Source organism: Dermacentor silvarum, chromosome 2, assembly GCF_013339745.2.
Source record: "Dermacentor silvarum isolate Dsil-2018 chromosome 2, BIME_Dsil_1.4, whole genome shotgun sequence".
Taxonomy (NCBI): domain Eukaryota; kingdom Metazoa; phylum Arthropoda; class Arachnida; order Ixodida; family Ixodidae; genus Dermacentor; species Dermacentor silvarum.
The window spans coordinates 70,329,964-70,342,774 of NC_051155.1; the positions used below are offsets into that span (position 1 = coordinate 70,329,964).

At 45.2% G+C, this 12,811-nt stretch overlaps 1 protein-coding gene across 1 annotated transcript; it reads right to left on the bottom strand.

Annotated features, from left to right (window-relative positions):
- Positions 1-781: 781 nt before the first annotated feature.
- On the bottom strand, positions 782-3,246 carry LOC125943455 (uncharacterized). Its single transcript, XM_049662781.1, has 4 exons — positions 3,217-3,246; positions 1,311-1,485; positions 1,153-1,226; positions 782-1,063 (listed from the first exon to the last, which is right to left on the bottom strand). Exons 1-4 carry the CDS (start codon positions 3,244-3,246, stop codon positions 782-784), a joined length of 561 nt encoding a protein of 186 aa, XP_049518738.1.
- Between the last annotated feature and the right edge of the window lie 9,565 nt (positions 3,247-12,811).

The window sequence follows — 12,811 nt, forward strand, 5'->3', positions numbered from 1 at the left end:
TAATGCTGTGCGTGTCTCGCACATGTGTTTAGAAGATTGCAGCATTTGAGTTTCATTTTGTGCGTGGAAGTGCTTATAAATAAGCGCGAATCTTCTTGTAGTCTTGATCGCGCAATTTGCGCAAGTTTCTTTTTTTTTGTATCTTTAATGCGTAAGTCGCACGTAAGAGCTTTGACCGCAAAGTCAGAGCGAGTCTGATAGTACATCCGTAAAGTCGACGAGGCTCTCAGTGGCACTATTACGTGCGTTAGTAACGGATGTAGAGTATACACTCTTAGAAAAAGGTTGTAACACTTACTTTCACTTACTAACTTCTTGTCACATATGTTACAACCCTCTTAGTAACTGGAGTTAGTAACAAGAGGGTTAGTAACCGCTACTAACTGACAATGTTAGTAACAGATACTACCCTCTTAGTAACTGCAGTTAGTAACAGGTCCTACTATCTTAGTAACTGAGCAAGCCCCATGTTAGTAACAGATACTACCCTGTGAGTAACCGGAGTTAGTAACTGGTCCTCACCTCTTAGTAAATGCATTCAGTAACAGTTACTACCCTGTTAGTAACTGGAGTGAGCAGCATGTTAGTAACACGTCCAACCCTCTAAGTAACTGAACTTCGTAACGATAGTGCTAGCTCAGTAACTTTCGTGACACATACACCACTCTCTCATTAACTAATTTTGTGCAAGCGTAACCAGAACCATGGCTCGCGTGAAAAGCCATAATGAAGAGACACAGTACTTCACAAGTAGTTTTCATTATTCCCTGTACATTCCCACTCATTGGCCCACGCTGTTTGATCCACTTTTGATAGCAGAAATGGCCCTCAGAAGCAATGGCGCTTTCGACACACTTGGTAAATCGCAGAAGTGCTCCAACAGTGCTATAGTATTCTTGTTCTGGTCCACATACTTTACATCGAGCACCCAATAGTGTTCCATGACAGCTGTCATACCGGCTATTATGTCGATGACTTGAATGTTGAATGCTTCAAAGACAACTGTGACGTCTGTTGCCTCATAAATATTTGTGCCCTCAAAATGAAGGGCAGGGTGCATGTCCTGTAATTTTTAAGATATAAACGTCAGTACTATCTATTAGCAGCAGCAACAAAATGGTAAAACAGAAAATGAAATGTGAAGTTGCTTACAGGGCCCCTCAAAAATTTTGGCTGCTCTCTCACTAATAATGGCAGCAGTTCTACACAGCCAACTGCAAACCTATCTGAAAGTGAATTGTTATTGGAAAAGAACGGCAGGAATATAGAAAAAAAAACTGAAAACAACTGAACATGCTTAATATGCTTACATTTACGGGCATTTTCTTCCAGTTGTTGAAGCTCAGCCTCAAGCTGCCGTACAGACTCTTTTGCCGAGCGACGACACTTCAGTAAGTCGAGACACTTCTGACCGTAGTTATTGATAAATGCCAACAACTTCTTTTTCATCTGAATACCCGTGACAGCCGTGAACTCTTCGTGGAGCTATAAATACAAAATACATTTAAACCTGTTTTCAATTATGAAATTTGGGCAGTGAGTTTCCAGCGCAACATAACACTGCACAGCTCAATAAGAAACTCAAAAGTCAATTTGTCATAAAGAAAACTAAAACACCCACATATGTGTCTTGGGATAGTTAGAGATTGGGTCCCGAATTTTTTGTAGAATAAACCTTTTGAAACATAGCTATGTCCCTTAACGTATCAAAAGTAAGCTTATTCTGCAGGTGTGCTTGGTGTCAGCATGAAAACAACCGATCATGTTTCAAATGCAGTTTATAGTATTCTTCAAGTCCCCACTTCAGTGTGAAAAGGCTTTATCAGTTTCTACACACTAAATGTAATTGGTCCACTCGTTCACCCACCTAAACCCCTAGTATCTCTGAAAACCTGTACGAACCAGAAAGACATCTGGTAAATATAAGTGAAAGCATGCAATACAAACATTGTGATGAGATTATACAGACCATTTCAGCATTTGATAAAGCCGGATACTTTTCAACTATTTCGGCTGTCGTTGGCTGCTTCTCCATAATCCAAGATCTTCTTTAGAACGTGTTTGCTTCATAGAGTCACTCAGTTTTTTTTTTTTAGGTCCGGTGAACGTCTGGACATCTCTTTGACCATGAAATCCATGTGTCCTTTTAAAATCACTTCATTATGGTCCTCATGTAGGAAGCTTGTTGTCTGGCAAAGAAAAAAATATGAGCCCTCACTTCAACTAAGTAAACCAATATCACTCATTTTTTTCCCAAACAGAGCCTGCTTAAATGAAGCCCGATTAAGTTGCACGACTGCCGCTTTACTGCTACGACAGCTGACTTGCAGAATCGAAGAAGCTGTAGGTAGTTATTAGCAAGCTAGTTTCTGCTTGTGAAAGACTAAAATGAACCTAAGAAAATGTTTACCATGCGCATTTGCCTTTTAGTCAGTGGTGGGGGTGCTGGCACAGCACTGTCATGTTTGTGCTTCCCAAAAAGCTTTTTAGCTGCCTGCATGGCAGGTACTGTTCCCAGATTTCTTCTCATATATCCACATTTGTAGTGTATATATATATATATATATATATATATATATATATATAGCGATACTTTCCAAGAATCCTACGAACAAGCACGCACCAACATGATAACCATGGGCAACAATAAAATGAAACCTTCAACAGCCATTACTTGCTATGAAATAACTATACAAATACAATTAGCTACACAGCTGTAATGCGCATACATGGCTTATACACTTTCACATAACAATTTTTCGGCAGCTTTGCTGTTTCATTATGGCGGTATATTAAAAATCCGGCCAATCGTATCTAACATAACTTCCCTTTATTTCACGCTTTTAAATTGTTTTGTCTTCCGACCTATTTATAATCACATCTCACACCGACAGCAACCATTTGGCATTTATAATCTTGGCAAAAAAGAACCCCTCCCCCATGATAAGTAGCTAATTTCAAATTGTACAACCGTTACACAAACAAAACATTCTTTTTTTTGCAGTAAAAGCTGTGTTACAGAAGGGAAGAAGCACTTTATTTTATAGGGCATGAATGCAGTGAGGGGGCTATAAGTACAGCTGTAAAGGGGGTTTATTTGGATCGTAGAGCGGCAGCGAGAAACGCAGCACGAGCAGGTAGGGCGGAGCCAGTTAGCGAACTGGGTACGAGCCACACGATGGCAACGGGGCTGTTCAGCGTGCCGATCTTCCTCACCATCACCCCCCGGTATGGAAGAGTAGCCATGCTGGCGACCTAGGGAAAGTGCAGTGGATCGTAATACGGCTTGAGCCGGTCAATGTGTAGAGTCTCTCGCCAGCGACGACCGAGATCGGAAGATGGCGACACGGGTTCAACCACGTAATTAACTGGTGATGTTTGCGCAACCACGCGGTAGGGCCCGTGGTACTTGGGAAGGAGCTTTGACGAAAGACCAGGAGCAGCAATAGGCGGGACCCAAAGCCACACGAGGGAGTCGATGGCGAAAGGGTGAGGAGGTGGTTTGAGGTCATGACGCTGTTTTTGGCGACATTGTTGAGCAGAAGTCAACGAACGGGCAAGTTGTCGGCATTTCTCCGCGTGCTGAGCGACCGTAGCAACATGTGAGCAGTCGGCAGGGTCCGGCCGGCACGAGCGAACCGTATCAATGGTGCTGGAGAGCTGGCGGCCGTAAAGCAGAAAGAATGGTGAGAACCCGGTAGTAGCTTGGGAGGCAGTGTTGTATGCGCATGTGACAAAGGGAAGTACAGCATCCCAGTTGGAATGGTCTGACGCTACATACATTGATAGCATGTCACCAAGAGTTCTGTTGAATCGTTCATTTAAGCCATTCGTCTGTGGGTGATAAGCGGTAGTTGTGCGGTGAATAATTGGGCATTCCTATAGGAGTGACTGCAGCACGTCCGAGAGGAATACGCGACTCCGATCGCTCAGCAGTTCACGAGGTGCGCCATGGCGGTAAACAAAGTTGTGTAGAATGAACGAGGCGACGTCTTTTACTGATGCGGCAGGACAGGCGGCGGTTTCAGCATATCGTGTCAAATGATCTACGGCGACGACAATCCATCGGTAGCCAGCGCCAGTAGATGGAAGAGGCCCGTATAAATCAATGCGGACACGGTGAAATGGGTGAGCTGGGCACGGAAGTGGCTGGAGAGGTGCGGTGCAGAGACGCAAGACACATTTGTGTCGCTGGCAGGCAATGCAGGAGCGTACGTATTTGCGGATGAAGGTGTACATGCCGCGCCAATAGTAGCGTAGGCGAAGCCGTGTGTAGGTCTTCGACACTCCGCCGTGACCACACTGGGGGTCGGAGTGAAAAGCGGAGCATAAATCGTTTCGAAGGTCGCGGGGTACGACTAAGAGCCATGTGCGGCCGTCATTTTGGTAGTTGCGGCGGTATAAAAGTCCGTCGCGGATGGCGAAATGCTGGGCGTGTCGGCGTAACGCTCGAGTTGCTGAAGCCGCCGGAGGGTTGGACAAAATATCGAATATCGTGATGATCCATGGGTCTTTTCGTTGCTCCGAGGCCATGTCCATGATGTCAAGTGGGGAGATATCATGACTGTCGGTAGGAGTACTGGCGTCTGAAGTAACTGGGAAACGCGAGAGGGCATTGGCGTCAGAGTGTCTGCGTCCAGAGCGATGGACGACTGGGATATCGTATTCCTGGAGGCGGAGGGCCCAACGAGCGAGGCGACCCGACGGGTCTTTGAGGTTAGATAACCAGCAAAGAGCGTGGTGATCCGTCACCACGTCAAAGGGTCGACCGTAGCGATATGGGCGAAATTTTTCAATTGCCCATACGATGGCCAAGCACTCTTTTTCGGTTACTGTGTAATTGACCTCAGGATTTGTAAGGACACGACTGGCATAAGCGACCACGTATTCGGCATTAGTGTTCTTACGTTATGCGAGCTCGGCACCAAGGCCGACACCACTGGCGTCAGTGTGAAGTTCTGTAGGTACGCTTGGGTCAAAATGGCGCAAGATTGGCGGAGACGTAAGTGGGTGGCGAAGAGTGGTAAACGCTTTCTCAGAGGCTTCCAACCAATTAGAAAGTGCATTGTCGCCTTGGAGAAGTTGGTTGAGGGGTGCGATCACAGTAGCGAAAATGCGAACGAATCGTCGAAAATAGGAGCATAGTCCAATGAAGCTGTGTAGCGCTTTCATGTTACTGGGCTTCGGGAATTCGGATACGGCACGAAGTTTAGCAGGGTCAGGAAGAATGCCTTCTTTGGAGACAACGTGGCCTAGTATAGTCAGTTTTCTGGCTGCAAATAGGCACTTCTTCAAGTTAAGCTGGATACCAGCATTCCGGAGACAGGTCAAAACTTGATGTAAACGGCGAAGATTGGTCGGAAAATGTGGAGAAAACACGACAACGTCATCGAGGTAGCAGAGACAAGTATGCCACTTCAGGCCGCGCAGGTTGCCGTCCATCATGCGTTCAAATGTGGCGGGTTTGTTGCAGAGACCAAACGGCATGACAGTGAATTGGTACAAGCCATCTGGTGTTACAAACGCGGTTTTTGGACAGTCAGCGTCAGCCATGGGCACCTGCCAGTAGCCAGAGCGGAGATCTAAGGAAGAAAAGAACTCCGCTCCTTGTAAACAGTCAAGTGCGTCGTCTATACGTGGCAACGGGTAAACATCCTTTCGAGTAATCTTGTGAAGCCTTCGATAATCAACATAAAATCATACGGTGCCATCTTTTTTCTTAACTAGGACGATTGGTGATGCCTAGGGACTACTAGAAGGCTGGATGACACCGCGTTTGAGCATATCGTTCACCTGGTCATCGATAACGCGTCTTTCGCTCGCCGATACTCTGTACGGACGCTGCCGAATCGGTGCATGGCTTCCGGTGTCGATAGTGTGCGAAACAGTCGTTGTGCGGCTGAGTGACGTTGCTTGACAGTCAAAAGAGGAAGAGAAGCCTCGGAGCAACTGAAGAAGTTCGGTTCGCTGCGTCGTCGTAAGGTCACTGGCAATAGACGGCGTAAAAGAACGCGGCAGCGACTGAGGGGGCGATTCTTCGAGTGCGGCAAGATAAGCGGAGTCGTCCATTGTGGCAAAGATTGAAGGTGAAGCCAGTGACTCTGCTCTCCCAAGACTCTCACGGCGGCGTAAAGTAATTGGTTCGGCCGATGGGTTTGACACACATCAGAGAGACGCCAGTGATGAACTCTTGAACAGCGAATGGCAGTGGTAGTGATCGGCGGCGATCTAGAAGTTCAGAGCGCGTGAAGAGTATTGTTGCGGCATCTACAGAGGCAAAGATACACTGACAAGAGCAGAAGACCATGCAGGTATAATGGTATCTTCTGAAACGGTGATTTTGCGACAAGAGTCCTCGTTGGCACGGATAATATCTGTCGAAAACGGAAACAGCTCAATTTCGGCGCGGGCGCAGTCGATGATCGCATGATGTGTGGCGAGAAAGTCCCATCCTAATATGACGTCGTGAGAACATGCTGGCAACACGATGAATTCGATGGCATAGAGATCCTCCTGAATGACGACACGAGCGGTGCAGGCAACGGATGGCTCGACGTGCTGCGCGTTGGCAGTCCGCAGGGACAATCCAGAAAGCGGTGTCGTAACTTACCCAATTTTGAAGCAAAGACGAGCATCTATCGCTGAAAGTGCAGCGCCGGTGTCGACAAGGGATAGCGTCAATATTCCTTCTATTGCGACTTCAATAACGTTTTTCGGTGAACTATGAGGCCTTATACATTTTGCTGACACTGCAGTTCTTGCCTCCTGAACTGCGATTTTTAGTTTTCCTGGCGCAGAGGGCTCCGCCGACGGTAAATGGGGGAAACGGAAAACCTCCACCTCCAGCACCTCCATCAATTGTAAAGGGGGTTTATTTGGGTCGTAGAGCGGCAGCGAGAAACGCAGCACCAGTAGGTAGGACGTAGCCAGAGAGCGAACTGGGTACGAGCCACACGATGGCAACGGGGCAGTTCAGCGTGCCGATGTGCTTCCTCACACAGCCTAAAAAACATGCTATCCATTCTTATGTTTCTTGGTGGTTTTAGCTTACGCAATAACCTTGCCCATTGGTGTACTGACAAACCCAGCATACACAACGTACTGTCATTGACTGAACCATTTGGAGTGCTTTATGGTGGCCAGATAAATCAGTCTTAACTGTAGCGTTTTTGGTTAGGTTTATGCAATCATTTCCCTGGGACTGAAATGCTAGAGGCATGTGTACTATGCGTTATAGAGCACCAGATAGTCAAAATACCCGGAGTCCTTTACTACAGCGTGCCTCATACCACGGTTTTGGCGCGTAAAACTCCAGACATTGTTATTATACCCTTGGATTGAATGATCATACGTGTCACACTAAATACCGTAGCGCTCCTCTAGACGCACATAAGGTCGGTGCACATTACTGACAAGAACGAACACCGGTACTGAAACACGGCCGCCGCCGCCGGGATTTCACTGAGCGACCACGTGCTTAACAGCACCTCCCCCCCCGCAACAGTAATATAGTGTTCTTCAGAAGAAAGGCGCTGTTTGAATTCTGGCGCGAGGCACTTTTCTGCTTTGTTCTCGTATTCGTATGCTAAGCATAAGTTTGAAAGAGCGGCGAAAAGATTGCGACTATTCGTCCCTCTTTCGGCTCAACTGCGGTGGCATCCATACAAGCACTTCGCGTCATGCTGTAGAATATATGAGCGAAGAAAACCTGAACAAGAGGCATTTTCAGAACGTACCTCCATTCAGGAATTTGACGCGACATCTCCGAAGTCTGTGGCCATCACGGAAGCAAGGACATTTTCCTTGGTGTGCCCGCAAATGGAGATGATCTTCTTACGATCGTTCGACACTAAGCACTGGATCGGCGTAGACATTTCCACGCACGTGCCCTCGAGAAAGCAAAAAAAAAGCACGAACGAAAACGCACCCGTTTAAAAGACAAACACGTGCGATCCTCCCACGGGCTTGTCTGGCCAATGTCACCTTTGTCTGGCTTGTTGACACACAGGGGTGGAGCGATAAGCGCACCGGCCTATGGGTGCCGTAGGAGTGGTAGCCCGTGCCACCTAAAATTAATTGTGGCTGACTTTAAAATTTCTTTTCATTCGCTGCTTGAAAAACATTCTTAAACGAACAAAACTTTTTACCAGCCACTTACCATCAGATATAGTTTTATACGTTGAAAAGAATAATTAATTCCTACAAAGTGGCGGTTAAAAAGTCAAACCACTCACAGTGCAAGAAAAGTATAGCCTTCGAGACAAAAAATGCACCGCTAACTTCAGTTTGTTGAAATCTTTGAGGCTATGAAAAACGCGTTCGAAAATATTTTTTGAACAAGTTTGTTGCGCGGAAACTAAACGCAGCCAGACAAGAAAAATAAAAAACCCGGGAATCTTTCTGTTAATATCTGAGTGAACACCAGATATTTTATGCACACAAGAGCAACGCTTCGGTGTGCGAGCTCCTAATTTGCTGAAAAGGGCTTTTTTTTCTTGTTTTGGATTACAAGCTTCGCAACGTTATTCAACAAGCACAATGAAAATCAACTAGAAGCTGTATATATCGCATGTTAAAGAAATTTTATTTTGTTTTATTGTCATTTCATGTGTTTCGGGGCCGATCTCCATTCAAAGGGCAGCGGCTAGATCACGATCGTCATCGTCGCATTTTTGCCCGGCCGCTTGGCGTAAGTGTGGTCACTGTGGTGGCTGGCGTCTTTCTGTTGCTATACTGCTTTGTTTGCGGGCCCCGTGCGCACGATTGTACTCCGGAAGCGAATGTGTGAGTGAACAAAAAAAAAACGCGATGCATACGTGCCCACGGTGTCCGTTTTCGTCGGCGAAGTTTCGTAAGGTCGTCTGGCACATCAGGGATCATCGCCACTATAGGGATTTTTCTGTTATGTGTGGTGTGCAAGCGTGTGCAAAGACCTATCGGGAGTTTGAGTCTTACCGGAGGCAGATTTACCGCTGTCACAGAAGTTACGTGGACTTTGACGCGACTCAACAGGGGATCGGTGCCGAAGAAAATGTTTTTCAAGCGCCATGGTTGGACGCTGCAACATACGGTGTTTTGACGATAGTGAATTGCTTCCTTCAAGCTCCTCTGTGGAAGATGTCAGCAATGCACGTGAAATAGCCTACAATGACACCGTTTGCTCTTCTAGCACAATCTATGACCTCGCGCTGAAAGTCAAGAAAGAGATCTGCTTACTTTTTTTTTTTCGCGTGGCAGAAGGGCACAAGTTGCCACACTCTGTGACTGAGGGTATTTTTACCGACTTCAAGGTTACCTTTCTTGAAATATTTAGGTCTTTTGATTCTCAGATTCAACAAAACATCGCCCTAGAATCTGCAGGAGAAAAGTTGCAAAAGTTTCTTACATGTGATTTTCTGGACGACATATTCGAAGTGCCAGTACGAAGTCAGAGAGAGAACATTTTGCCAAGGAACACCTTTCCTACGTAAAACCTGAAGAACACCGTCTTGAAGTAGGTGAGACATTCCCGTATGTGTCTATACCACGTGTCCTTCAACACCTGATGTTGTGTGAGACCTTCCGTCACCACTTAGACGAAAACTTCTCAACTGAACAGCCATCAGCTGTTCTTCAAAGTTTTTATGACGGTTTACTGTTTAAGAAAAAACTCTCAGCACTTCTAGAGAATGGGGCACAATATACGCTATTTCTTGTTCTTTACAGTGATGAACTGTAGATTGTGAACTCCCTGGGATCAAAGCGGCGCATTCAAAAAGTAATCGTTGTGTACTTCAGTGTGCTTAACATACATGTTCGTTATTGGTCATAGCTACGTTGTATACATGTAGCGCGTGTTGCGCCATGAAGGCTCGTCAACAAGCATGGGCTGGATGTGATCTTGAAACCTGTTGTTTCTGATGTATTGGTGTTAGAAACAACAGGTTTTTTTGTGCACATAAATTTCACTACTGTAAAAGTCAAAGCAATCCTTGTGGCGTTCAGTGGAGATAATCTTTCTATGAACAGGCTCGGTGGGTTTACCTGTTGTTTCAACAGGGGGCGCCCGTGCAGGTTTTGCACTGCCCCATATTCAACATTTAGCATCGTATCCCATGAAATGGATGTGCAAATTCGAAATAGGAGTTTGCACGAAACTTACATTGGAAGCGCTAAGGAGAACCAGCCATTGAGCACAGCACTTTGTGGCGTAAAAGGTGAATCACCTCTTTTAAGTATTTGGTACTTTGATGTAACACTGCAGCTTCCTCCAGACCTGATGCATGATTTGCTTGAAGGAAGCATGCATACCTCATGTTCTCAAACATGTCTTTCAGGGCCTCGTCAGTAGCAATGTGATTAGGTACACAGACTTAGATCGCATCATAACATTCAATTTTTGTACGCACGACAGAAAGAACAAAGCACTAGCTGTCGAGAAACATTTTCTAACTGGGAAAAGTGCATACAAGGGCACTGAATCCCAGAAGTGGTGCCTCCTTAGATTTTTGTCACTTATGTGCGGAGACCTTGTCCCAGAACACAACCAGCACTGGGAAGTATACTTGCTTCTGAGAAGGATTGTAGATACGATATTTGCTCACAGCGTTCCCTATGACCATCTTGCATGTCTGCAGGATGACATTCGATACTTTTTGTCAGCCTTTGTGGCTCTGTACCCTGGCCAAATGATTCCTAAGCTTCATTTCCTCGTGCATTACCCGAGACTCATCAATGAACTTGGCCTACTTAAGCAATATTGGTGCATGCGCTACAAGACAAAGCATCAATATATGAAAACTAATGCGGTACGTAACAAAAATTTTATGAATATATGCAAGACAATTGCTGAAAGATGCCAGTTACTACAGAGCTATGAACTGTGTAGTTTTGAGTTCCACAATCATATTCAGACAACCAAGCCCAGGCCACTCAAAGAGGAATATTTGGCCCCATGCTTGGCTGAACTTGTTTGGCCCGGCGTTCCTTTGTGGCAAGTCAATTCTGTGACTGTGGAACATGTAACGTATAAATCAATGGACATTATCATTCTACAGAAAGGCGTGCTACCTAGTTTTGGGCAGATCACAAAGGTGTACATTTATTGCTGCAATGTGTTCCTGCTTGTAAATGAGCTAAGGAACACCATGTTCAACAGCACTACTATTGGTCCTATGTTGTCCGGAAGACCAGAGAACAAAAACTTGTCAAGCCAATTGACCTTCCATCATCACAGCTTCTTGATCTGAAATTTGAGTCTGAACTTGTGCTAAGGCGTGAAATAACGATTACTGATTGAACTGATAACACTCACTATCAATGTATGCAAAATGCTGGCCATGAAAATAAACATTGTAATTTGAAACCGTGTCCATTTGTTATATACTGCCCACATCTCACTTGCCACACTTGAATACAAATCCAACTGAAGCAAAAATTATGGCAGAACCCATTTCAAGATGACTGGCACGATTTAATGTAAAGCATTCATGTTCAGTTCTTTACCTTTGTTGATTTTTTTCTTCTAACATTTGGAAGTCCTCATAAGCAAAATTTCAAGAAGCATTTTATCATATCGCGGGAATAAAACTATTAATGAAGCGTCGTGCCAGCTCTAACGAAACTGAGCATTTGAAATAAATTTGCTTTAAGCTAAGGCCTTAATACTGATCAACTTTTTCCTTCAGAATTTTATGCAGTAATTACAGATGCAGAGGGAATGCAGTTTCATATTTTAATATATACGTTTTGCTAGATATTAGGAAATTACCGACATTAGAGGAGCAGAGATACAACATCGATGTGGCAGTAATAAAATCCGGGCTACATACATTTTAATGGAAACATCAATTTCTTATAAATGTCAGCCGTACAGACTATATTTTGCAGCCAGAGTCAAAAAGATTGGAATGAAGGGTGGGGACAAGGTACGACGGCTAAATTGCGAAAGTTATTACGCCCTTTACCTATATGAGCGAACGCATGTTTCACCAGCACTCAGAAAGGTTTTAAATGTATGTTTCTTCCTTGTTACTAACCTTGCCACTATACGGGTAGTAACAAGACACCCGGTACTTTGGAGTTAGTAAATAGTTAGTAAATGTCAGAGAAAGGTAGTAACTGCAGCAGTTACTAACATTTTCCTTCCAGTTACTACCTTTTTACTAACTTTTTTTAAGAGTGTACAAACATATGACATTTCAATTATCAATTATTTAGGATCATTCTGCAATTAAGTTGGACGATTTTGGTGTATGCATAGACGGGCAGTGTGTTGTTCGAAGACTTTTTTGTATAGTATGGTAATCTGAAGGTCGTAAGTCCGAATCGTCCTCCAGTCCACTACATTTCCAGGCATGAAGTGGCGCCTGACACTGGCACAAAAAAATTGCCGAGAGCTAGTGGGGCTATACTAGTCAAGGTTCTACCAAATTAGGAAGGCCCACTAAGCTTCAACAAAGTCACTCCCTCACCAGAACAGGAATTACCCTCCCGGATGCAGTATTCGGCCACTACCTCCCTAATGACTCCTACAATTTACCCATGGCCCTCAGTCCCCAGCGGCTGCGCAGCACCTGACCAAGCCACCGGTCAGACCTGCGACGCGGCAGAGGGTGCTAAGAATCTCTGGATCTGGACAGGCCGCCAATGGAAACTGAACCTGGCAACGTTCAACACGCGCACCCTCTCGAGTGAGGCTAGCTCAGCAGGACTATTTAAAGAATTATCAGGCATTGGCTGGGATATTATTGGCCTTAGTGAGGTTAGCAGAACTGGTGAGGCTTATACACGGCTGACTAACGGCCACGTCCTCTGCTACAGAGGTCTTCCT

Coding starts and splice junctions, on each gene's coding strand:
- LOC125943455 (XM_049662781.1), bottom strand. CDS start 3,246: ATGGCTACTCTTCCATACCGGGGGGTGATG. Junction 1,486..3,216: donor TTCCATACCGGGGGGTGATG/GTGAGGAAGATC, acceptor TTGTATTTATAG/CTCCACGAAGAGTTCACGGC. Junction 1,064..1,152: donor CAAAATTTTTGAGGGGCCCT/GTAAGCAACTTC, acceptor TAAAAATTACAG/GACATGCACCCTGCCCTTCA.